Raw genomic sequence first — 26,155 nt, forward strand, 5'->3', positions numbered from 1 at the left:
CACCAGGATGACCTTTCAATAGCAGAGCGGGAAGGCACACATGATGAAACATGATGAATAGTATCCTCGGCTGCACATTTGCACTCTGGTGGTCAGAAGTCAGGAGAGAGGGTGTGTCCAGATGGCCCAGGAGCAAGGTTGCTCAGGGTCCTTCTAGATCACTGACCATCATGGTGTCATTAACTACACGACCATGTAATGTCACAGAGAAAACAGGGAAGCCAGCCCCTACCCACAGGGTCCACAAGGCACCATGCATCATTCACTGCTATCATCACTTACACGCCCAGGGCTTCTTATAACAACGTTTTATTGGTAGGATAATTAGATTATTTTAATGCCTCCTGCATTCTGCTGCTCCAGGCCCTTCCCTCACACACTACAGTTGCTCATCCCAGGAAACATGCATATCCGGAACTCAATGGAACACCACCTGCCTATGCCTTACCCTCAGTCCTGAGTCCCTTGCTCAGTGCCTTGGTGTTGACTGCTGAGCTTAGGGGTTGACTCCAGGGTGGGAAGATGTAGCTTCTGGGGCTCAAATATATATATATATACACACACACACACACACACATATATGCCTCTGCCTCCGTGACATCGCAGTTGCAGGCCTCCAAGGGAACTCAGCCTGGCCCATCTCCTTCCCAAACATCGCCTTTACCACTGCCTCCCTGAAGCCCTGGGGTGCTTCTAGAGGGCCCCTAAGCCCCCACCCGAACAACACTGCACCCTCCCGCTGTCCTCCACTCCCAAGCCTGCACCGGCTCTAGGGAACTTTTCCAAATGGACAGGAGATGTGGGCAGTTCCAGTCGGACCTTTGGGCAGCCGGAAGACAGGCCAGTCCTGAGAGAAGAAAGAAAATGGCTGAGTCCCAGCCTCCCACAAAGACGACTGTGTGAATGCGCCTAGCTGACCAGATGAGGGGGCTGACTAAACCCAGCCCGCCCCAGAAAGCTGGCCAAATTCAAGGTAGCCGGGTTCTCTGCTAGTCTACGGGAGAGCTGTGCAGAGATGGAACCTGCCCAGAGAAAGACAGTGAGGACTCTTGGGGAGATTCGTCTCTGCTGTAGGCCCAGGTCTGTTCCAACCGTCAGACGAGGATGTATGGCTTAAGCCCAGGAACTGTCACCCTCTACCTCCCCAGGGAAGCCCAATGTCGCAGATGATCAGGCTTGAGGCTGGGTGCAGAAGAAGGCGCTGTCCAGCTTTCCTAAGGTTCCTGAGCTGTCACCACCACCCCACCCCCCCACCCGAGCCGGAGGTCAGGGCTAGGAAAGCCAGGCCAGGTCCTGCCGGGCGGTGGCCGTTGCCTGGAGGTGGGGGTCATGCAGCCGGGACGCAGCTGCTCAGGCAGCATGCCTATTAGCGCGGCAGACGGCAGATGGGCGCCCGCTCGTCCCCCTCCTCCCGCGGCACAATGGGACCGGCGCTAGCTCGGGCGCACAATGCGGCCCTGGGCCGCGCACCTGCAGCGGGACTGCCGGGAGCCGCCAGGCCCGGCTCCTGCTGCCCCAATCGCCGTGCGCCCCAGGCCGCGCCGCGTGCCCTTGGGCTGCGCCCGCCCGCCCGCAACCGGTAGGCTGCGGGGCTCCACCACAGGACCCAGGAGTGCGGAGGACGTCGGCGCACCGCCGCCCATTGTTCGCGGCCGCCGGGCCGGGCCTGCAGCATCCCTGCTCTGAGGCCTCCCTCAGCCCCGCCCGGCCGGTCAGCACGGTCTCACCGGCCCCGCGGCCGCGCGCCCGCCCCCCACCCCGGCCCCGCCCGCGCCCCCAGCAGCCGGCGCGCACGCACCTGTCTGCCCCTTGCCCAGCGTCTTCTCCAGCCGGTAGGGCCCCACATACTGCGCGTGCTGCGCCCCGCCGCCGTCCTTCCCCGTCGATGTCATCGCTCCCGGGCCCCGCGCCGGCGAGTGGGCGCCCGGGCGCGCGGGCAGGGAGGGGCCGGCCAGCCGTGCGTCCGAGTCCGCCAAGCGCCGTCCGCGCTGACCCGGCCCGCGGCGCCCCAGGGCGGGCCGCGCCGCTCTGCGCCCCCGCCGCCCCCCACGCCGCGCCCGCCGCACCCGTGCGAGGCCGGGCCGCGGGGATGCCTCTCTGCCTCTCTGAGAGGACCCGGCGGGCGGGGGCACCAGGCTTCCGCCGCCACCTCCGAGGCCCGCGCCCCGCGCCCCCCAGCGCACGCCCGTCCGTGGCCGTGCAGCCGAGCCCCTCCGAGCAACCGAACCGAGCCGCTCAGCCGAGCCCAGACGAGCAGCCGAGCAGCTTCGAGTGCCGCCGAGCCCGAGCCGAGCCCGAGCGGGCGCCACCGGCCGCAGCTACCGTGACAAGTGGTGCTTGCAGCTGTCAATCACAGCCATGGCCCAATCAGCGCCGTCCGCCTGGACCGCCCCGCCAGTCTCCAAGAGCGCGCTGGGCCGCTGGGCCGCTGAGCCGCTGGGCCAGGAAAGGCGAGATTGGGGTGTCAATGGGGCGGGGGCGAAGTGGAGGCTACTCCAGGACCAGGAGCCTTCCGACTGTGCTCTCGCTGCCGAGGTTCTTGTCATTAAATGGAATGCTAGGGCGGTGCAGGCAGCAGGCCTCAGGGAGAAGTCCATGTGGCCGCCTTGGTCTGGGGGTTTCTCCCTGCACCCCTGGGTTTGGGGAGGAGTTTTCCGCCCCTCGTGAGAGTTTTGTATATAAAACTCAGCCGTTGTACCGTGGTAGGGTGCTGCAGGCAGGTTTGGAATGCTGGTCACCAGGCACAGGTGCTCCCTGCAGGGTGGGGATGTTCAGCGTTGGCGAGGATACTGTTCGCGGACCGGGTTTTGCAGACGGGGTGGAGATGCTGCTTTTACGTTGAGGTTCTGCATACAGCGTGGGTGCTATGAGCAGGCTAGAGCTCTGAACACAGGTAGTGTTCTGTATATGAGGCGGAACGCTTCATGCGGATCGAGAGAGCTGTACACTGCAGTACCCAGAGTGCCCTGGATGCCATTCTCTACCGGCTGTTTCTGTTCCCGTGAGAAAGGGGCCAGCATTTTTCGCGGTATGCCAGTAGACACCAGTACAGTAGGATCAATGAACTCTAGCAGAGGCACTCTGCGGCAGGGTCCCCTGGTGCCTCCAAGACCTTAGCTGCAGACATTTCTATATTTAAGGTAAGCTGTGAGTCAAGGGGCTTCATGGCACCTAGGATCCCAAAAAGCCTCAGAAAATTGTACGGCCGTAAGGCCAGCAGTGGAAGCAGTCAAACCTAAAGGGACCCTCCTTTTGTGCTGTGGGTGGAAGGTGGTAGAAGAGTTGAAATGGGGCCCAGGCCCAGAACTTTCCACATGTGGGTTAAACTTCTTGTGTACCTCAATGGAAGCTGCATTAGTCAACGTGCCAGGTTAACAAGACCCTAGGTATGAAATGTCACCTTCACCTTCAGCCTCCTACCTGGCCCTGCCCACCCTAGGTGTCATAGTGTAACCCTAAGGAGGGCCTCACTCTTTCCAGCACTACCAGGGAAGATCAACAGAGATTAAGAACACTGTGGTCTGTTCATATGTCCAATATAAGAACAAACTCTCAGAACAGTTTCCCCTTCAAAGAGCTGGCCCGATCTTCAAAGGTGGTAGATTTAGGGTCATTGGGTACTGAGTGTTGTCCCGGAATGAGCAGCTCTGGCCTGCTAATGGGAACACCAGGTAATCTCAGAGGTTAGCCTCGGGCTGATGCTGGCACCACTGGGAGATTTTTCAGCAACGCGTCATAGTATTTGGAACCTTGGAGTAGAGTATTCAACAGGATTTGGACAGGGGCGATCAGCAGAAGTAGAACACGGGCAGGTGAGTAGGAGGACCAATGATTCTCAGAAGAAAGGAAAGGCTGTGCCCGGTCCCTATCCACTACGGCGCTCCTGGTCAGCTGGGCCTCCTTGTCTACATTTCTGCCTTTCCAGTGGCCTCAGCAGCCTTTGGTCTGTGGCTATCTTCATTTGGTTCCCAAAACTTTTATCTTCAAGACTTTTCTCTCCCTACCTGCAGTCTACTCTCTGCGTCCCAGTCTCTTCCCCTCTCTTTTGCTGCCCATTTGTGTGTGTGCATCCAGCCAACACCAATCAGCAGGTCTCCAGGGTCAGGTGTAGAGCCTCTTCCCTTGGATGTGCCCTCCAGGAGCAACTGTGCCCCTGCTGTTCTATGGCTTGGAAGCCCAGTGACTCTCTACTGCCAGGACTACCCGGAGCCTAGGTTCCAACCAAACCTGCTCCAAAAATCCTCAGATTCTACATCTTTAGAACATATGTCACATCCCCTACCTCATCTTTGTGAACTCACAAGCACAAAGTCTTTGACCAGTTTGCAGTCACCCAGGGTTAGTGGATCTGAAACTGAGGGACATTCCAAGTAATGGTCAGCTAAGAGGCACTTGTGATTGCGGGTGCCATGGCTAGTGGGGCCCACTTGTTCCATTGTATTGTGGGGTAGGAGCTGTGAGGGATCCACTGCTATTGAGCAAGTTGACCTGCTCCAGAGTTAGAAAGGGAGACCCCTGTCCAAACCTGGGGGCCTCTCTGGCAGATTAACCTCCCACTATACCAGTACATCCAGAATTATTTAACATAACCCAAGACCAACGTCAGATAAAGATAGGTTAAAAAAAAAAAAGTAAGTGGAGCCCACTACTTCCAAGGACCCAGTAATGAAAATCCTTAAGAGAATCCGTAAGTTGATTCCAGAGATACATGAAAAGAATTCTTGTGAACCTGTAGGAATGCCCAGTTAATGTTTCAAACTAATTTTAGTAGGCTGGGCCATTAGGCCAGGAAACAAAAACCTATGATACACAGTCATTAAAAAAGAATGTTTCCCATTTCCTTACCTAGTGTCAGGCAGATCCCAGCACCCGTAGCCTGAGGGTCCCAGGGAAAGTTCTCTGCCTTTCCCACCTGCTTCTTTTTGGTTTTGTTTTGAGACAGGCTCTCTCCATGTACTCCAGGCTGGCCTCAAGTTTGCCGTGATCCCCCTTCCAAGTGTTGAGATTACAGGCATATACTGCCATGCCTGCCTCTGCCTGCCCAGGGAGAGAGGCTACAGAGCATTTTGGGGAGACGACAGTCAGGAGGGAGACAAAGAAGCCAGGAAAGGCTCAGAATTCCTGCAGACTGGGCCTGCTTCCCATTAGCCTGGCTAACCTAGAGAAAGAGATAGGACTAGATAACCCCAAGACTAAGGAATGTAAGTCCCGGGGCAGAGGCCACTACTTTGGAACTGCTTTTACAGTGATTCAGCTGTGGGACCTGGGCTTGGGAGGGGCTTAGGGATGGCAGGTGGCCAAGCTGTAGGTCCATGTGAGTTTGGGAAGGTGTACCTCCACTTATCTTCACTTGTTCCTCCACCCGACCTATTATTCCATTCACGTTTGTCCAAGAAGAAAACAAGGCTAAGAAAACACAGCGCTGGCCTTGGGAAGGGTTGCACAGCTCTCCAAATGCGGATAAGAGACTGGCATGTGGATACATCTGAAAAGGACCACAAGGTGCTGTGTGCTGTTGTGCATTTTCCCACGCTTTAAAAAATTGAGAGCAGGCTGGAGAGTCACATTTTGAAATTGGTGCTTTTGTTCCTTTCCTCCTTTACTTTCTGGCACATGGGATATTGTTTTATGGCATCTGGGGCCCCCACTGCTAAGGGCGGGGGAAGCCAGAGCCGGATGCAGGATTATGGGGAGCAAGGAAAGGAAACATTGTTTCCAAGGCCTCCTGGATCAGTTTAAAGCATTAATCCATTTCCTGGGAAACAACCCAGGCCCCTGAATGCATTCCCTAGGAGACAGCACCAGGGGGCCCTCATCCTGGCTCCTTACTGTCTTGTACAACCAGAGTGGAGGGCAGGCTGGGAATATGCACCCACACCCTCCCTGGAAGGAGGAGAGGGAAGGAAGTTTGCAGTGGCGGTATTAAACAAATGCAGTAAATGCAAGTACTGCAGTTGCCAGGAGCATGCATTATTTTCTCTTCCCTCCACTCCTTCTGGAGCAAGCCATAAAGAATTGATGAAGAAAGAAACTGTGTCCAAGGCAATTGAGCAAACACTGTCTGCACGGAGTCTTCCCAGGCCACTGGTTACAGCTGAATCAAGACAGAATCAAGACTGTACCTTCCACAGTGGATTTTCAGTTCCACCCTCCTTGTATTGACTCATTTAATGAGATGGCTTCCGAGGCAAAGGTGAGTCCCCAGCCACAGACCTGCTTTGAGGAGAGGTGCCCTGCCTAGCATTCTCATCCTGCCTGCTCTTGCTTGTAATGAGACTATTTATGGTTTCAATTTAGTTTTTATTATTATTGCTATTTGCTTTTCAGAGTTTACAGAGATGTACATCAAGGCATCTCCTGCCTCAGACACCTCCAAAGCATTCCTCAGCTGCCAGGGAAGAGCATCTCAGTCATGGTGGACACTGATAATTAAAGTCAGCATCTCAGCACATTGAGTCAATTTCTTGAAAGTTTTTTTTTTCAACACCAGGTAACCCTGTGTGTCAACTCTCCATACCCAGTATCTGACGGACTTCCTCTTTTGCAAAGCAAACGTCTCTCATGAAATTTGTATTTAATAAAGGTTTCTTTCCTGCTTTTCTCCGGAACCTCCGATACCATGGTCCTCTCTTGGTACTGACCTGATCATTTTCCAAGTGATGACCATTTTCCAAGTGAGGGTAAGGAGCTGCCTATGGTTGTCATGGCTACTGAGTGTGCATTGAACTGCCCCATATTTGCTCATACATGAAGAAATATGAATCCCGTTTCACCCGAGCAGTGTGATCCTTGAACCTCCAACTCCTTCTGTGAAGAAGCCACAGAGCCTTGTCCTTATCACCCCCTTCCTCAAGGGCCAGGGTGGGAACAAACTTGGGCTTTGAGCTGGAGTCCCACAGCAGCCCTGAGGCTAGGTGTACCTCAGATATCAAGCCTTTTGTGGCTGGTAAAGTTGTGGGGTTTCACATAGAAACCCAGAGTCCTCCCTCTCAGGTAAGGACTTCTGCAGAGAGACTGCAGTCCAGCTAAAGGTCTCCCACATCCTTTGAGGTCCACCCCCATCATCCTCACCTTGAGAGCAAAAGCCAGGGACTTGCTCTTTGTTGAGGCCACCATCACTCCTTGTCCCCCTTAGCCCTGACCCTCTGGGAAGCTTGAGATCTGCACAGTGCCTCCTTGTAGTCAGAGTTCCCTGCCCCTGTATATCCCCTAATCACCACTTGACCTCTTCCCATCCACTCTAAGCCCCCTACTCTGCGAGCCTTTCCCTAACATGTACCAGTGTTAAGGTGAATGCCAAACACACCCTGAACACCTCCTAAACAATTGTGTCTAGGTCCTTGCAAAGCCAGGGCTCATACACAGAGCTGCCAGAAGAGTGTTGTTCCCTGGCTTTCCCTAAGGCACAGAACCAGCACCTCATCCTCTGGATAGGCACCAGTCCTGGGTGTGACCAACAGACCTGTCTGGCTAGTGCAGCGTACAGGGACTGACCACAGACTTGCACCTGATAGACTGTTGTGCTTCCCTCACAGCTGTAAGGAGGACAGATCTCCGGTGGCTTCTCCAGGTGTGACACAGGGACAGAGGGACTCTAAACAACACCCTGGAGTCACAGCACTGAGGCACAGGCCAGCTGTCCTGCACATGTGCTTCCGCTGCACACATGCTTGTACTGCACACGGACAAGCCTAGGGTTGTTAATGGCTGTGTCATACTTTGTCTCTGGTGACAGATTAGGGTTCCTGCCACCCTTCCTACCCCAGCATGGTGACCCCGGGCCACAGTCCAGACAAGCACCAGAGCTCCTTGGCAACTCTGTCCATTTCTGTTTCCCACAGCCCATTTCCCCTCCTGATAGATCTTTCAGCCCCAGTGTCTAGAAGCAGCAGAAAGCATCTGACCTCCCCATGACAAAGACAAACAGCAGACCAGAAGGAAAATCGAGAGCATTTTATTTTCATTAAAACATATTGGATACTAAGAATTGTGTTTTCCTAATCATAGCACTGGGCTCGAAGCCAGGGCATCTCTGCTGACGTCAGCGGTATGTGGAGGCAGACAGGACCCAACCCACTATTGGTTGAGCTCTGAAGTTGCTGGAAGCTGACACTTTTGGAAGCTGCTCCGTTTTTCTGTGAAGCTAGTGGGTTGGGGTGTTTATCCTCCTACTGTGGATCAAGCTATAACTCCTGTTGATTGTAGATTTCTACACACCTTGCTACCCACCCATAGTTGAGAGCTGCTGACACTGCTGCATATAGTGCCTGCCAGGAACTAGTCAGAAGGGGTCCAGGACTACAACCAAGAGCAGACATGGGAAGAGAGGACCTGAGATGCTCGTCAGGTGGCTATAGCCCGTGGGCTCCTAGAGCCGCAGGATTCCTGAACTCATGGCAGAACCCTAGGAAACAGATGTTACTGCCATCTCAACCTTCTCACCCTGCAGATTCTGTCAAAAGCCTGCTGGGGAGGCTGGGCCTAGGGTGTAGCAGCCACTTCACTCCTGTCCTCCTTCAGCTATGAGGCTTGTGTCGCCCCACCCACCCACCCACCCCCCCACCCCCCGTGCCTGTTGGTATCTCAGTTTCCATAAAACAGGCTAATTCTTCACAAGGTTCCTCAAGGCTGGGGTGTGTGTAGGGCCAAGGCAGAAATGCAGAGTGAGAGCTAGTCAGCTGTCCTCGTTCGAGAAGATCCAACCACAACCACAAACTAAGACTCTCCTGCCCCATCCCTGAGCTTAAAAAGCAATCTTTCTTAAAATCAGGGTCTGGTGTCCTGTACAGCAAGACAGTCCCCATGATCAGGATGAAGCCCAATTCAGGACCTCCGTGCTGACTGGCTAGAGTGTCCCAGGCAGGAAACAGCCAATGGTTTGTGAGTGGGTGTCGTCAACACCTCGTAGGCCATATAATCATTGTCATCATGACTAAGGTAGAGATCAGGCAGAGGAGGCCACGGGAGACTCAACCGAAGTTCTAGGTAAGTCCCATTTGGTTCCTTCTTCCTTCTGGTCAACCAATGTGTATCCCCGAAGCTTTGTAACTTTGGTGAGAAGAGGTCAGCCTCTTGCTGTGACACAGATCTCCCAAACAATGGCACAAAACAACTGCTTATGACACTTAAGGGTATGAAAATCCAGCCCAGCAGGCCCAAGCTGGGAGACAAAAGGCTGGGTCTGGAATCTTCCAATCATAGGAAAGTGTGTTCTCATGCTGCATTTAAAAAAAAAATCATTTGACTGGGGTACTACTGGATAAAAATCTGTGGGCAGGTAAGGAGAATCTCTTCTAGTGCAGGTAGTCCCTGGCTCCTGAGTGCCCAAGACCTAGGGTGGGCTGTCCCAATCTTACAAAAACTCAAGCCCTGAGAGCTGAGGGTGTACTGTTCCAAACTTTAGAAACCAGAGACTTCAATTCTCTATACACCGCCCTATAACTCTGCACTTTAACCTTTAGTGACCCCAGTACTTGGCAACGATGCAATCCCCAGCTTCCAACAGCAATGAGTGGCAGCAGTGGGCTGCAGAAGGCAGAAGTGGCCTAGGGCTAACCTTCCTAACTGGCCTGCACGCAACCCCAAGCTGTTACAGTGACTGGTGTTACAGATGTCAGTACTAAAATGTCAGATCCTTCACCCTTGATAGCGCTGGAGTTACAGCTTCAGACCCAGGGAATCTGAGGCCCTTGGCCCCTGAAGCTTAGCAGCTCAGTGGAACTTTTTTCTAGCAAGACTGTAGTTTCTCATCTTTAGCATTTTTTTCCTTCCTTCCTTCCTTCCTTGTTTTGTGTGTTTTTCATGACAGGATTTCTCTGTGTAGCCATGCTTGTCCTGGAACTCCCTCAATAGACCAGGCTAGCCTCAAATTCACAGAGATCTGCTTGCCTCTGCCTTCTAAGTGCTGGGATTAAAGGTGTGCACCACCACTGCCCCGCCTACCTTTCTTGTTTTTGTTTTTTAATAAGTTTTAGGGGCTGGAGAGATGACTCAGCAGTTAATAGTACTTGCTGGTTTTGTAGAGGATCTGGGTTCACTTTCCAGCACCTACATTGGGCAGTGCATAGCTGCCTGTAACTTCAGTTCTAGGGGACCTGATGCACTCTCTGTCCTCCACAGAATTCTGCTGCAAGGTGTGCACAAGCATACACTGAAACATGCACACATATACACAAAATAATAAGATAAACCTTAACCAGGCACCCCTTTAATCCCAGCTCTCAGGAGACAGAGGCAGGCAGATCTCTGTGAGTTCCAGGCCAGCCTGGTCTACAAAGTGAGTTCCAGGACACCAAGCTATTACAGAGAGAAACTCTTTCTTGAAAAAAAAAAAAAAGAACAACAAGAAAGAAAGAAAGAAAGAAAAAACAATAATGAAAGAGAAATCTTTAAATATTTCTACAGGATCAAACTGAGGTTGTCAAGTTTGGCAGCAAGTACCTTGACCTGCTTATGCGCTCTGCCCTCTGTTCTCTCCCTGTCTCCCTCCCTTCCTCCTGTCCTCCTTCCCTTCCTCCCTCTCTCCCTTTTCCGCCCTCCACTTCTGCCATGCCTCGTCTTTGCTGCCTCTGCCTCTTCTCGTTATTCTGCAGCCACTCTTTGGATCTCCTTAGCCACCTTCTCATTTTGTTACCAGCACCATCCCTCTCACTGCCAGGATGACTGCTGCCAACGTCACCTTTGTTACTGCCCTGCTGCCACCGTTTCAAATGGCACTGCCATTTTACCCTCATATTACCAGAATATGCAACTCTACCAATGATAAATATCAAAAGTCAGCAAAATATTCCTCTCCAGGAATACATGATAGAGCTGCACTGGTTAGCATTTGTCTTCTTGACATAAGCTAGGGTCATCTAGGTCCTAGATTCTAGAAAGAGCTAACATCATTTGAAGAATTGTTCCCCATCAGATTGGCAGATTGGGCAAATCTGTAGGGCATTTTCCTAGTTAATGATTGACATGAGAAGGTCCAGATCCTTGGAGACCTGTCCCTGATGCATGAGCTGGCTCTTGGGAACCTATCCCCTGGTGGGATGTCTTGCCTAGCCTTGATGCCAGGGGGAGGAGCTTGGTCCTGCCTCAACTTGATAAGCCATCTTTGTAGACTTCCACAGGAGGCCTTACCCTTTCTGAATGGAGATGGAAGAGGAGTAGATGGTGGGGGGAGCAGGGACACAGATGGAAGGAGAGGAGGTGGGGGAAACTGCAGCTGTTATGTAAAATAAATTTTAAAAAGAGTGCTTACAATGAAGGTTTATCATTAACATCAACAGTGATTTAACTGTATTTAACAATTCCCTCTTAATCAAACACCATAGGCGAAAGCTGATTCATTTCCTCTGCCTCCCGCTGGCGCTAGGAGTTGAAGCTGTCGATGGGTTTGTGATTTTCTCACTTGTTGCTCAAAGGTCCACAAAGAGAGCTGGGCAGTGGTAATCCCAGCATCCGGAAGGCAGAGGCAGATGGATCTCTGTGAGTTCGAGGCCAGCCTGGTCTACAAAGCAAGTTCCAAATCAGACTTCAAAGCTACACAGAGAAACCCTGTCGCGGGGTGAGGGTGGGGGGAAAGGTCCACAAAGGCTCAAAGGTGGAAACCACCACCTCCTGACGAGCCATTCAGAGTTCAGGAAAATGCTGGAACTAAGGTGGCATTGTAGTCATTCTCGGACTGTGCACTATGCAACACCAGCAGCAGGCTCTTATGAAGCACTCTTACCCCTTGTACAAGGGCTGCCTGAACGCTCCTTGCTGACCTCCTACCCCCTGTATTCTGCAGGCCTGGCTCCACTGCATATTTGACCTCTTTCCCACCCGGTTCCGATTCTCACATGTGCCTCCCTTCAGCCAATCCCAGAAAGGGAGCCTTGGGCTGGGTCTGTACCCTCTGAGCAGGGGTTCCTGGGATGAGCCTGAAGCCACAGGCTTCCAGAAAGGGGAATCAGAACCCTGTAGAAAGGTAGTTTTTCTGTGAACCCCAGCCAACTCCACAGACCCCTCTCTGTACACTCTGTACACATCTGCTGAATTAATAATTTGAGCGTGTGCCTTTGTCTCCCCTAGTTCCAGCATGGACCCTGGGATACCAGAGACCCATCACTTTACCTGCCATTTGCGAATCTCCCTTTGATGCCGTGAACGGAATTTCCTCAAACAGGTTTACTTGTATTGCTTCACTCAACAACAAATCCTGCAAGATGTCCCTTGTACTAGGTAACATGTGTCACTTGCTGAGGAGAGAGACTGGGAAGGAGAATGCTAACCTAAAGGGACCCAGGGACTTGCCTGAAAGCCAAAGGAAAGATTTCTCAGGGCAGGTGGATCTGCAGTAACAGGATCCTTCCCCACCCCACACCCCTCAAGACACTTTCTGGTCGGGTGGAAGAGGTTCTAGGAAGCTGGGTCAGGTGAACAAGGGAACCTGATGCAGCCTTGGGAGCAAAGGAGAGGGACTGTGGGGCATATCTGGACAGCTGGGGAGTGTGTGTGTGTGTGTGTGTGTGTGGTTTCCTGGTCAGGCGCTGCTTCTCAGGCTGTGGCGCTCCGCGGTACTGATAACCCTGCCAGATGTCTGCCCTTTCTGCCTCGCTGATGCTTTCCGTGTGCACCTCAGCACTGAGTATTAAGTGAACAATCCACTTAATGCCGAGAAGGGGCCTCTGAGGGTAGTATTGGTGAGAACACATACATTTGTGTGTGTTCACACTCCCGTGGGGTTACTGCATTGGCTTCTTGCTGCACCACACATCATTGTCACTGAAGAAAGAGGGCCCCGGTAACAATCGGGGATTCCCTGGCTCATCTGGTGCACTGGTTTTTCTTTTTTTCTCCTCCTCTTCCTTCTCCTGTTCTCTCTCTCTCTCTCTCTCTCTCTCTCTCTCTCTCTCTCTCTCTCTTTTCCTCCCTCCCTCCCTCCCTCCCTCCCTCCCTCTTTTTTTCAGAGAAGACAAAGCTTCATACAGCCCTGACTTGCTGCCAATTCACTAAATAACAGAAGGTGGCATTTAACTCGTAATTTTCCTGTCTCTGCTTCCCAAGAGCTGGAATTATAGGCATGTGACACCATACGTAGATCACTGGCTTTTCTTAAAATGAGAAGAAACCGTCACACCCAGTGCTTCCGGTGAAAGCCATGTCATACCCAATGTCTCACCCCCAGGGGAGTTGAGGAATACCCCGGGTGTCGTATCAAAAGTCCCCTTAGGGGCTGTAAGATGATCCAGGGGATAAAGGTGGCTGCCATCAAGCTTGACAGCCTGAGTTCCATCCCTAGGACCCATGTTGTGGAAGAGATCCAACTCTCGTGAATTGTCTTCTCACCTCCACACGGGCTCTGAGGCTTTCACCTCACACATACACACAATAGACTTCAAATAAACAAGCGGAATAAAAAAATTAAAAATAGAGACTGAAATTCACAGGTAAGAGAACTTCCTGTTTTGGGCTGAGAACCTTGCTTCAGTTCCCAGAACCCATGTAGCAGCTCAGGATCTGACGTTATGCTCTCTTCTGGCCTCCTCAGGCACCAAGCACTCATGTTATACACATAAATACAATAAAAATAAATGAAATTTTAAATTAAAAATATGTATAAAAATAAAAATATACGTATAATTTTTCTCATCTTAGCCACTTTCAAGTGCACAGCTCAGCAGCATGAAGCTCCTTGACCATCCACCTCCAGAACTTTCCATCCTTCCAAGGGAAATTCTGTTCCCATGAAACATTTCTTTCCTGCCCCTCCCCAGCCTCTATCACCCCCATCCTACTTTCTGCCCCCATGGTGCCGTTGCTGGAGAAGAGCCTTGTGCAAGGGTGCGAGTGGCCCAGGCTTTCTGTCATACTTCCTGAGTTTCACTGCATTATGTTCATAGGATAGGGGCTCAAAATGTGTCAGGAGCAACCCAAACCGTATGGGGGTGAGAGTGAGAAAAGTCACCCATAGGTTCAATGTTTGAAAAATTGGTTCCCAGTTAGTGATGTTGCTTGGGGAGGTAAAGGAACCTTTGGGAGGTGGACTCCTGCCAGAAGCACCTCCCTGGAGATGGGCTTTGAGACTTTATAGTCTCACTCCCACTTCCAGCTCACTTTCTCGGCTTTTTGCATGTGGTTGAAGATGGAGCTCTCAGCTTCCTGCTGCCAAGCCTCCTCTGCCATTATGCGCTTTCCCTCTAGACTGGAAACCCAAAATAAACTCTTCTCTAAGTTGCTTTTGACCATGGTGCTTTATCACGGTGACAGCAAATTAACTAATACAGCTGGAGAACAGCTCAGTCAGTAAAACGCTTGCCATACAAGCATGAGGACCAGGGCACCCTCTCAAAACAACAACCCAAAAATATGTGCGTGGTCAAAGCGCTTGCACTGGGGTTATAGAGTAGAGACAGGAAGATCCCCACGCTCCCTGGCCAGCCCACCTAGCCTAATTGGTGAGTTTTGGTCCAAGCATGAATCTGTGTCTCACAAAATAAGACTCACAGTGCCCGAGGAAAACCATTCAAAGTTAAGGTCTGGCCTTCAAGTATATTTGCACATACATGCACACTTACAAATAAACATGAGTGTATGTATTTGTGCATACACACACAGAGAGCATACATGCCAGGACAGACAAACAGACACAAAGAGTGGGAGAGAGAGAGAGAGAGAGAGAGAGAGAGAGAGAGAGAGCGAGCTTCAGAAATTGCTCCAACTGCTCAACTGCTCCCAGGCCTAGGACCAGAGCCATGAAAAGTGTGGCCAAGCCTGGGCAATGTCTTCCTGACCTCCTCTTTGTGTTCCTTGATTGTAACCACACCATTTTAGCCTCTTCTTTTGCATTCTCATGGCCCGCTCCTTTCTGTCCACTCTTCTTTGATCTCTTTTATTAGCACGTTGTCCAGGGGCCACCCTAACTCGGGACAGTGTCACCCTGAGATCCTCCACTTGATTGCGTCTGTAAAAGTCCTTTTGTCATGCAGACGCCCTCACAGAAGCAGGTCTGGGCACAGGTGGATCTTTAGGACTTCCCCATAGCCCACTACAACTCTGTGCAATCCTACAGTGTTGATCAGGGTGCTTATACAAGTTAGGGACCCAGACCCCTGGGTGGGGGCCCAAGCCAGTTTATACCTGTGAGGCAGTGACCCTTCCCCAAGGAGTGGAGAATGGGATTGGGTCCAGTATATCATATGCAGACTGGAAAAATATAGCCCTGGAAGTCTATGTTCAGGAACACCCAGGCCATGGACTTTTCCAGAACCATCAGGATATGAGCCCAGTATCAACCTGAGTGCCACCGGTTATGAAAGAGTTATTCTAGTCAGCAGATGCTCCAACTAGATCTGTTACCACCCCCCCACCCCCCATGAGGGCTTGGGTCGGACCCTTGCAGAGCCCTGAGTGACACCACACTCACCCTCTGCCAAGGAGGAAGACCCAGAACAGCCAGAGCAGAGATGACTTTGAAGCCTTCTAGGGCTGCAGGCTGAGGCCTAAGGGTGATATCTGCTCCCATAGGCCCAGAGGTTAGGAGGGACCAGCTCCTCCACCCTCCTGGATCCTGCCTCTGAGTTAGTGCAGCAATCCTAGCAAGATCATCCTGGAACTGCCTGAAAGTTATTGGCCTCTTGGTGCAGCACCTCACCCTCCAGAGGCTGTGGGCCAGTGTAATAGGCAAGCAGATGGTCCATTTTACCCTGGGCGTGAGTGACAGACTGGCCTACCAGTATCTCCGCATGTCCTGGGAGCTCCCAGACCAACAGGAAGACAAAGTACAGGGTAAAAGATGGCACAGATGATAGAGTCCCCTGCAGGACAGGGCCAGAGGCATGTGAATCTCCTGGAAAAGGCTTGCTACCCAGTTTTTGATCAGACCTGGCCAGGTCCCTCCACTGAGAAGTGGAATCCCACAGTCTGGTGAGTGAGAGACAAAGAGAAGGCTGGCCAGCAGCTGGCCGCTGAACCTACCCCCACAGCAGGCAGCCAGTCTCCCAGTGTCAGACCAGACGGAGCAGGTGCGGGCCACCACCAGGACTGGGGCTTTGTGCTGTCAGCCTGGGGCCTGACATACATCATCCATCATCAACCTGAAGGTCCCTCATCTGCATTCTAATGAGAAAGGGGGTGGGAACTGCATGGAGCAGCTGATCCACCAGCCAGGGTCCCAGGGCCCCCGCAGGGCTAGGCAGTGAGAGGCTGCCTCCCAGAGAACAGAAGCATGAGTGCACATGGCTTTCCTGGAGAAAGTCTACTCAGACTGTGCCACCTGCCACAGAAGGAACTGCAAACTGCCTCTGCCTGTTTTCAGAGAGGCCTTCCTGGACACTGCCCAGCCCCACTTGGTGAGGACTGAGTTCTCCTGGGGTCCCACTGTATCTGATACAAATTTTCTCTGCCATCAGCTGGCCTTGAGTATAAGGAGTAATAGATGCCCCTTTCCAGATGAGTGCAGTGTCCCACACAGGGCCCTGCCTGTGCATTGACTGTGTGTGTGTTGGGGTTGGGGTTACGGTCTGACACTCACTAGGATCCCAACAGGGCCACACATCTGCACCTATGTGCATAGATAAGAAGGATCCAGGCCTAGGTTTTGAACCCCTGCAGTAGGAGAAGCAGGATGAGTTTGAGATGCTGTGAAGAGGGATGTGAAGGGGGCAGGGTTTGCAGGAGAGATCCCCAAAGACATGGAAAGATCTGCAATCTTATTCCAAAGGAGCATTAATTCTCGACCAGGCAGAAAAGCAGAATCTGGGTCAAGTCCCGTGCTGGCCTCCCAGCAAAGCTGTTCTGGTGAGGTCAGATCCACTGACTAAGGTTCACAGCTGTCTTTCTACTTAATCACCGCAAGGCTCTGGAGAGTGTGTGCTGAGCCTGGACAGAGATCAGTCAGAGAGGGGGGGGTCACTGGCACTTTTTGGTAACTATCATAAAACTGGCAACAATGTTTCCAGGACAATTACATGTCTGTCCTGACCCTGGCACCAGTGTGTATTTGTTTGAGACACTCTTTACTATGACTGTGGAACTCGCCATGTAAATCAGACTGGCCTCAGACTCATAGAGCTCCACCTACCTCTGTCAAGTGCTGGAATTAAAGGTGTGTCCCACCACACCTTGAGTGAATTTAAAAAAAAATTAAAATTTAAAAAATACATTTATTTATCTATAGTGTGCATGCTTGGGTGTTTATGTGTGTGTGTGTAGGCACATGCCGTGGCACACACGTGGAAGTCAGAGGACAACTTATAGGAGCTGGTTCTCTCTTTTCACAGTGTGAGCTCTGGAGATCTCACTCAGGTCATCAGACTTGGTGACAAGTACCTTGGCTCACCTTGCTGGCCCAGTCATGAGTATTCTTAATTAGTCTGGAGCATAATCCCCTGATCTAAGAACGATACCTGACATTTTGAAGAAAAATAAATGGAAGTATCTCCAGAGTCCAGAAGACACACTTGACAGTGGTCTATGTCTGTAGCCACACCATGCATTCAGAATTCAGCCAAGCACAGGAAAACAATTTTGCCAGTGCTGAGCATGGGTAATCTTCTCCCAGACCCCACAGTATCCAACCATTAAAGCCTGGTATGATACCCTATGTCTATGATCCCAGCACAAGGAGCCTGAGACAGGAGGATGACATATTAGAGACCAATATGTATTACAAAGTACATTTGTGGTGTGTGTGTGTGTGTGTGTGTGTGTGTGTGTGAGAGAGAGAGAGAGAGAGAGAGAGAGAGAGAGAGAGAGAGAGAGAGAGAGAGAACCACTATTAATAAAAACAGCCCACAGCTATTTATGTGGGTTTTCGGTTTTAAGTGTCTAGAGAGCAGAGCTCAGAAACACAAGAGAGTTGCATAGGCTATAGGCTCTATGAAGGATTAGGCTATCTTATCTGCAGAGTAGAGCTGTCAGCTTCACTGACCTTGGGCCCAGTTTCCTCTAGAAACTCATTCTTTTTTCAGTTGAAAAGATTTATTTAGGGGTTAGAGAGATGGCTTAGCAGTTAAGAGCATTTACTGGTCCTGCAGAGGATCTGAATTCAGTTCCCAGCACCCACAGGGTGGCTTATGACCTTATGCAATTCTAGTTCTAGGGCCTCTGACACTCTCTGATGACCTCTGTGGGTACCTACATGCAAGTGGTCCACATAAACTCTTATAGATACATAAAATGAATAAACAAACAAACAAATACAGATATTTGTAAAAGTTTGGTTCAACAGGACAACATGAGAGAGGTGGTAGAACCAGAGCAGGCATCTGACCAGCTCAAGTATCTTCTTAAAAGCAGTGCTTCCCCACCTTGTCCTGCTCATGGGGGAGTCTGGCCCAGATTCAAGGTGTCCTTCTCTTCCCAGCACCACTCGACATCACAGTGTGTGGAGCATCTGTTCCTGAGGGCTCTGCCTGCTGCACGCAGCCCAGCACACCTTGGATAAGGTCTCCATTCTCTTGCAAAGGCTGTGAGCTATTTGAACATATCTCTGTCCATGACTTGTAGCATTTAGTTATCACAAACATCTGGTCTGCATCGTTCCCAGAGGCTTGCAGAGAGTTTCCAAGTCTGTGCCATCTGGTTCCCTTACAAGTTTCCATTCTCTTCTTTAATTGTTTCATTTTATTTTATTTGTGTGTGCATGTCTGCATGCCCAACATGAATGTGGAGGTCAAAGGACAATCTATGGAAATCTGTTCTTTCCTTCCACCACATGGGCCCTGGGAGTTGAACATAGGTCCTCAGGCTTGGCAAAAGGTGCCTTTACCTGCTGAGCCATTTTGTCTGGCTTCCCTCACAAGTTTTCCACCCTGGCTGTTCAGATACAGAGGTTTTGGGTTCTTTGCCAGAACCTTAGGGTCATCTTGTCTGATTCCACTACTTGGGTCCTGAATCTTCACCAGCCAGAATTGCACAGAATTTTCAAATTAACATGGAAGAGCTGACATTAACATGGGACTTGGTTCTTCAGTCCACAAGGAGGAGATCCTTCTTCATTCACTCAACTCAGGTGACTTGGTTATCTGTCAGGCATCTAAAGCTGGTCCCTCCTACAGCTCTTGGAGTAGTGGCATGGCTCATGGCAGCTGCCACTGTCTTCCCAGGGAGGTTTTAAGTGTCAGGAACCCATGTTGTTGTTCTAATCCTGGCACTTAAGAACTCCCTGGAGACCCATCCCTAACCCCACACCTCCTCCACACATCTCTGTACCTGCGGGAGAGACCCCAACCTTGCCTGTGTCCTAAATGCAACCTCGATGCCCATCACTTAAGCAGAAATGAAGAGCTGGTTGTGATAGGGCAGAGGAACTTCAGAGAATGAAAGGATATGTGCCTGGAATTTACAGTACACAGGATGCCGGGACAAAGGACCCTTGGAGATTTCATTGGCAAAACTCATGTGTAAACTGAGGGAAAGGAGGAATTGTTGGCTTTTCTCAATAGATGCTGGTAATGCTTTCAATAAAGCCTAACATTCATTCATAAGAAAAAAAATCTAGGAATAGAGGAAACTTCTTCAAGCACCCTGGTGAGTCACATAGCCATCCCTGACGCGATGAATGGAACTGAGGCTTGTGACAAACCTGCCTTCAATCCTGGGCTCAGGAGAACACAGAGAAAAAGTAGAGTTGCTCTCATACGTGGCACAGTTGGACACATGGAAAATCCAGCCTCTAACCCCAGTACTGCACATGGTGACCCTATGATGGGGCCAGGTCAGACACAATGAAGTTATAGAGAGGTTGCTGGGGTTGGCCCTGACCCATAACAGTGGAGTCCTTAGAAGAAAAGGATTTCAGGGCACTCCTGCTCCTTTAAGTCACCATAATGAAACTCACTGGGTTCCCAGGAAAAAAAACAAAGACATGAAAGTGGAAGGAGTATTAGTTTTGAGAAGAAAGGAAATCAGTGGGAGTAGGAGGGGACAAAAGACAGCAATGAGGAGATGCATGTGATCAGTCTAAATTATATACCTGTATGAAATGTCAAAATGAAAGCCATTTTTATGAAAAATTGCTATATGGCTAATAAAGCATGTTTTAAAAAAGAGGCTAGGAAGATGGTTCTGTGGGTAAAGCACTAGCCACACAAGCATGAGGACCTGAGTTCGAGTCCCCAGAACCCACATAAAGCTGCATGTGGGAGCAGGCAACTGTTATCCCAGTGCCCCGTGGCTGAATGGGGGCAGAGACACAGAATACCACGGAAGACTGCAGACCGGCCTACCATCTGTACTAAAGGTAGAAGGCAAGGACTGAGACTCAGGTTGTCTTCTGACCTCCACATACATGACTGCACCCACACACATGCCTGTGTGTACACACACACACACACACACACACACACACACACAGACACACACACACCAACAGAAGAGCATTTCAGGGTGCAGACAGCAGGAGGATGACCATATGAAGACAGAAGACGCCATCTCAAGCCAAAGAGAAAGGCCTTGGGGGAGTCAGCCCTGTGACACCCTCATCTCTGACTTCCAGTCTCTAAGCCTATGAGAAAATAAAGTTCTGTTCAAGCCCTTGGTCCATGAATGGCTCTTTGGGACACTTGGCTGAAACAAACTGCAAAATCAACATAGAGGGATCAGTTTTAGCTTAGGGAGTAGAAAACCTGAAGATGGATGGCCACACCGCAACATGAAGGTGCCTGTTGCTGCTGAGCTGTGCACTTACAATGACTAGATTTTATATCATGTATATTTTTGCACCACTAAAAAAAATAATGTAAGGTTGATAAGAGGGTTCGGCAAGTAAAGCATTTTCCATTCAAATGAGAGGACTGCAGTTTGGGTCGACAGAACCCACAGAAGTGCCAAGGGGTGCAGTGGCCCACCTATAATTACAGCCTTGGAAGGCAGAAACAGGGATTCCTGGAGCAGGCTGGCTAGGGAGGAGACAAGCCAAATACAAGAGCACAAAGAAAAGGCATAAGAATGCTCGAGGAGGAGTCCCAGCTTTGGGCCTTCACATGCACTCATATTCACATGGACACACGCCCCCACACACAAGCACCAGTGCACGTTCAGATATATACATATACCTTACACACATATGCATGAAACTACTAAAGAAAAAGGAAAAATCAGTGCAAGAAATCAACTGGGAGCCAGGCTGGGGGTGATGCTCTCACGTACTCTCAACACTTGAGCGGTGGAGGCAGGAGGACCAGGAATGCAAGGTCATCCCCAGCTACATTAGACTGTGACTAAAACAGACAAATTTTCGCCACCACCACAACAGCCAAAACTAAACTCAAACTAAGCTAGAACAGAACAAAACCCACTGTTTGCATGTTGGCATCAAACCCCTGGCAGGTGGAGACAATGTTCCTGATATCCCTAAATATCAAACACCTGTAGATGAATACAGCAAGCGATGCGGGAGAACTGTACAGAAATCGTGACAGTCTGGGAGGATTTAATTCATAACTAAAAGCAGAGAAAGTCACTGCAGCTATGGGTCCAAAACTTGGAGCTGAACATATTGAATCTCCCTAAATTTCCCTTTGTGCTTTATTTCAGACGTAAGGAATGGCCCTGCCCATCTGACGTGAAAGAAGTCAGGGGCCATTGCTGGGGGGGGGGGTCTCTGAGCCACATCCTGGGCCGCTAAGGCAGAGATTTCTATTCCTGATGAACTTCTCAGCTCTGTATGCGGAACTGGTGCAATAATAGACTTCTAAAGTTGCCGCCCTCGCGCTGAGATAACCTGCTTCCCACTATGACTAGCTGCTATTTTCATCCTCCGCTGGGTCCCGTTCCTAGTGTCTTATTTAGGAAGCACAAAGGCAGCTCTGTGCATTTCCACAAGTGTAGAGAGCCCACAGTTCCAAGCCCAGAAAACCATTTATCTTGGGGGGGTGGTGGAGACAGGTCATAGGAGGCAGCCATGGGCCAGGGGGACACCTCCTGTGTACATGGCACATGGACTAACATGAACTGCAGAGTGGACCTCCTTGGAGTGTTTGTGCCCACCTCCTCTGAGGTATTTTTCTATGGTATATTTCTTTCTTTGTATGTGTGTGTGTGTGTGTGTGTGTGTGTGTGTATAAATATGTGACATATGGATTGTCTGTATGCATGTCTATGTACATGTGTCTCTGTGTGTATTTCTCTGAGCCTGTGTGTGAGACTGTAAATGTTGTCTAGGTCTATCTGTGTGTGTGACATGTGGACTGTCTATCTATGTGTATGTCTGTGTTTATAGGTAGATGTGTGGCATGTGGACTGTGTTTCTATGTGTATATCTGTGTGTGTGTGTGTGTATGGATGTGTGACATGTGTATTGTCTGTGTATCTATGCGTATATCTGTGTGTGTGTATGTCTGTGTTTATATATGGATACAAACATGTGAACTGTCTTGTGCACGTCCATGTCTGTGTCTGTGTGTGCTTCTCTATCTCGTTTGTGACTGTGCAGGATCAAGGACAGAGGGAGCTGTCCACAGTTCTAGGGACACTGTGTTCACATTTAGACAGAATATACGACTCGGATATTCACTGAGCCTGTTGTCGGGTCCTCACAGTGTCAGTGTCAGGCAAAGTCACTACCTTCTACCCTACCTTCATCCTGGCTTTCTACCTCTCTGGGTCCTGTTGGAAAGTTGGAACCTCGGGAGCAGGGGTCCATGTTTATCTATCTGTCCCAGCTCTATCTAGTCAGTCTGGCTCCTCGGATGGTCCCACAGAACATTGGGAATAAATTTGTCAAATGAGTCTGGTGTGACCCCAAATGGCCTTATAAATTATCCATTTCAATAGCTGCAAATTGATAGGCATAAGCAGTAAAAATGTGTGTAATGTCCATCCTTTCCTTGCTTTTCTCTACACTTGTTGTGTTTTTACTTTTTGATTTGTTCGTAGTTTTTTTTTTTTGTGTGTGTGTGTGTGTGTATCCCTGTTTGTTTAGTTTTGTTGAGATAGAGCTCACGATATAGTTCAGGATGGTCTTAAATTCTGCTCCTTCAGCCAGGGTTACTGATATGCACTATAACATCTGACTTAATAGTTTAGATATTGTTATTACACTGTGTGTGTGTGTGTGTGTGTGTGTGTGTGTGTGTGTGCGTGTGTGTGACAGAGAGAGAGAGAGAGAGAGAGAGAGAGAGAGAGAGAGAGAGAGAGAGAAGCTCCCCTGTTGAGGTCAAAGGACAATCTGCAAGAGGCATTCTACCATGTGGGGTTCCAGGGATCAAACTCAGGTTGTCAGGCTTGGCAGCAAAACCCTTTACCTGATAAGCTATCTGTGACTGTGAATCAATCCATAGCTAACATTTAATATACATACATATATACATACACACATATATAATTTAATGTTTTTGAATTTTTGTCAGAATGTATGTAAATGTGTCTGTTGCCCACAGAGGATACAAGGGGGCCTCAGATCCCCCCTGGAACTTGAACCACACATGGTGTGGGTGCTGGAAGCTGAGCCCAGGTCATGTAGAAGAGCAACCAGTGCTCTTAACCACTGAGCCATCTCTCTAGTCCCACACCCAACTGTTTAAATGAACATCTATTATATGTATTTATAAGCATGGTTGTTTTCTGTTTGGTTTCATGCCTGGTTTCCTAACCTCTGTTTTCTCTTTCCTGTCTTCTTGTTTGTTTTCTATTGTGTCTATTGTAAACGGTATATTGGCTCTGGTCCCCTTTCCCTACACTCTCAAGTCTGGAAGAGTTTCAGTAAAAACTGAGGCCTGGACTCTGTTCTGAGATTCCCAGTGCCTTCGCATCTGCCACTACCATCTACTACTTCCTGTCCCCTGAGCTGCTCTTTTTCTTTCTCCAACTTTGGTGGTTTGATTAGAATGGTCCCTATAGACTCATATATTTAGATACTTGATCCCCAGTTGGTGAAACAGTTTGGGAAGAATTAAAAAGTGTAGCTATATTGGAGGAGATATGCCACTCAGGGTAGGCTCTGAGTTTTCAGAAAGACTCAGTCCCCTCTCTCTGCCTCATGGTTGTGGATCAAGATGTGAGCTCTCAGATGTTCCTTCACTCCACCATCACAGACTCGAATCCTCTGAAACAGTAAGCCAAATTAAAGACTTTCTTTTATAAGTTGCCTTGGTCATGGTGTTTTATCACAACAGCTGCTAAATAGCTAAGACATTAGCTCTCACTGTATCAACTGAACTTTCTTTGTTCCACTTTCCAGGATTGCAAGTTTTATGTCAGACATCCATTTTCTGGTACCTACCCTTCATATCTTATGCACCCAAAAGGTATTTCTACCAACATCAGAAGTGATCCCTTGTGGTCCACCCATTGTGCTCCACCATTCCTCTGAGGGACAATCACTCACACAGTGTTTGAGACAGTCAGGTGTGGTGCCAACACACACACACACACACACACACACACACACACACACAATTGGTGCATTACTGATTTTGAGTCCTCTTAGCCCCGTCTCTTGATCGGTGGCTGTCATTGGCCAAGATCCCCTCAGAAGCAAGAAGAGTCCAATACTCTGAATCAGAAAGCCTCCACATATACGTGTGCACTTATACCTACATACAGAACGCACACATGTCTAACACACAACTACATTCTGATAACTGCATACCTGTGTGCCCACATTGCCCAGTACATACTACACATGCATGTATGTGCACACAAAACAGATATGTATGTGTGTTACATAACCACATATGCACCCCACATATGCACAACAGAACACCCACATCCTACCATACGTACTCTTGTGCCTATATACAAACCAATGCCTTACTTGAAATGCACACACACATGCACATATTGCCCCTTTGTACGATACCTACACAGATAAATGAGAATAATACACACAAGCATGTAAGGAACACCTCACGTACCTCAGCCACATATGTGTGTACACTCTATTGCTCCTTCCCACATGGCCTATCATGTCTCTCCTATCTGCTCTGGCTTTGTCCTCCATGTCCTGAGCTGCCACCTGATAGTGCCCTAGGGATAGAGAGTTGTGGTATGTGGAACTGGTGCCAACGGAAACTGGATACAGAGCCCAGGTGGTCATCTTTGTCCTCTCAGGGACTGCTCTGCCTCTGTCCGCTAATGACCAGAGACTCAGAAAAGGGACAATTACTGTTAGTGCTTGGGTAGCTGCAAACAGCCACCATCCTGAAGGCTGTGTCCATTGCAGCCTAATGCTGCCCAGTGGGCCACACAGCCAGCCGTCACTGGGGGACTCTAAGCCAGACGAATGCTCCAGCCTCATGGACAACCTCCAGATCCTAAAAACGGGGCCTCGGGAGGAAATGAGGAAAGCCAGGGTGCCAGTGGAGATCAGGAACTGGGCCTCTCCTTGCTGTGAAAGAGGGACAGAAGATCAATAGAAGGCATTTTAAGAACGAGGCAGGAGACGAACTGAGAGAACTGGTGACGAAGACAGACACAGATACAGGGAGGCAGAGACAGAAAAATCGAAAAGATTAGGGTAGGTGGTTGGGAGCCTCAAAAGCTGGAAAATACCCATCCCAGTCCTGGCTGCCCAAGCTTGCTCCACCTCGCTTCTTTGCAAGCTTCGGGGTGAGAGAAGAGGACTTTCACACCTCGGTCGTCAGGTGGCGCTAGAGACACCCTCCCCCGCTTCCCACTCCCCCTCCCCACCCCTCCACCCCCGGCTTGGTTTATGCAGGCAGGACCATGGTTTCTATTTTGGGGCCCCACCTCCCTCTTATTTAGGAACTTTGTCCCGGGAAGGCTAGGGGACAATGAAGGGTACGGGGTGGGAGGAGGGAGCCTTGAAAGAGGCAGGCTCAAACACTGTGGGATCCTGCAGAAACAAACATTCTCTGAGGCAGGTTGTCCTAGGAGGTGGCTGAAGGAGCTCCAGGACTGGAATCCCCGCTTCCCAACCTGTCCCTAACGTCTTCTCCCATGGAGTTGGGATCAGAGGACACAGTTGATTGTGGACATCTTCCCTCCGCAGTCAGCTGATGTTATCAGTAATCTTTCCCAGGGATTCTGAAGTTCCCTGAGTCACGTGAGTCACAGCCAGATACATCCAGTTCTGTGGGACTGTCCTCCTTTCTCCCTCCTGTTGTTGGAACTTTTTCTGGGTAGACGGGAACAAAACATTTGTTCACCGTAGATGAGGCATCAAGGACAGATCGAAGAAATCATTTCCACCCAAGTCTAGCTTGGTGAGCCACGGACT

At 50.0% G+C, this 26,155-nt stretch overlaps 1 protein-coding gene and 1 long non-coding RNA gene across 18 annotated transcripts in view; one reads left to right on the top strand and one right to left on the bottom strand.

The window, feature by feature from the left end:
* Positions 1-1,971, bottom strand: part of Brsk2 (BR serine/threonine kinase 2) — a 52,876-nt gene extending 50,905 nt beyond the window's left edge. For 7 of the 17 annotated variants that reach the window (XR_015003142.2, XR_015003143.2, XR_015003144.2 and 4 more), the window contains exon 1: positions 1,799-1,967. Coding sequence is in view for 14 of the 17 variants with exons in the window: in XM_085693373.2 (XP_085549499.1) it covers positions 1,799-1,892 (94 nt within the window). In the remaining 3 variants the exon portion in view is untranslated. Of the gene's footprint in view, positions 1-1,798 lie in introns of all 17 variants that reach the window. The other 10 variants (XM_085693374.2, XM_085693370.2, XM_085693372.2 and 7 more) reach the window with 4 other exon arrangements.
* Positions 1,972-2,489: 518 nt separating this feature from the next.
* Positions 2,490-6,449, top strand: LOC146893522 (uncharacterized). The gene is made up of 2 exons (XR_015003145.2): positions 2,490-6,193; positions 6,328-6,449. It is a non-coding gene; the product is annotated as an uncharacterized LOC146893522 (long non-coding RNA).
* The last annotated feature ends 19,706 nt before the right edge of the window (positions 6,450-26,155 follow it).

This window comes from Myodes glareolus, chromosome 7 (assembly GCF_982192425.1).
Source record: "Myodes glareolus chromosome 7, mMyoGla1.1, whole genome shotgun sequence".
In the NCBI taxonomy this organism is placed as follows: domain Eukaryota; kingdom Metazoa; phylum Chordata; class Mammalia; order Rodentia; family Cricetidae; genus Myodes; species Myodes glareolus.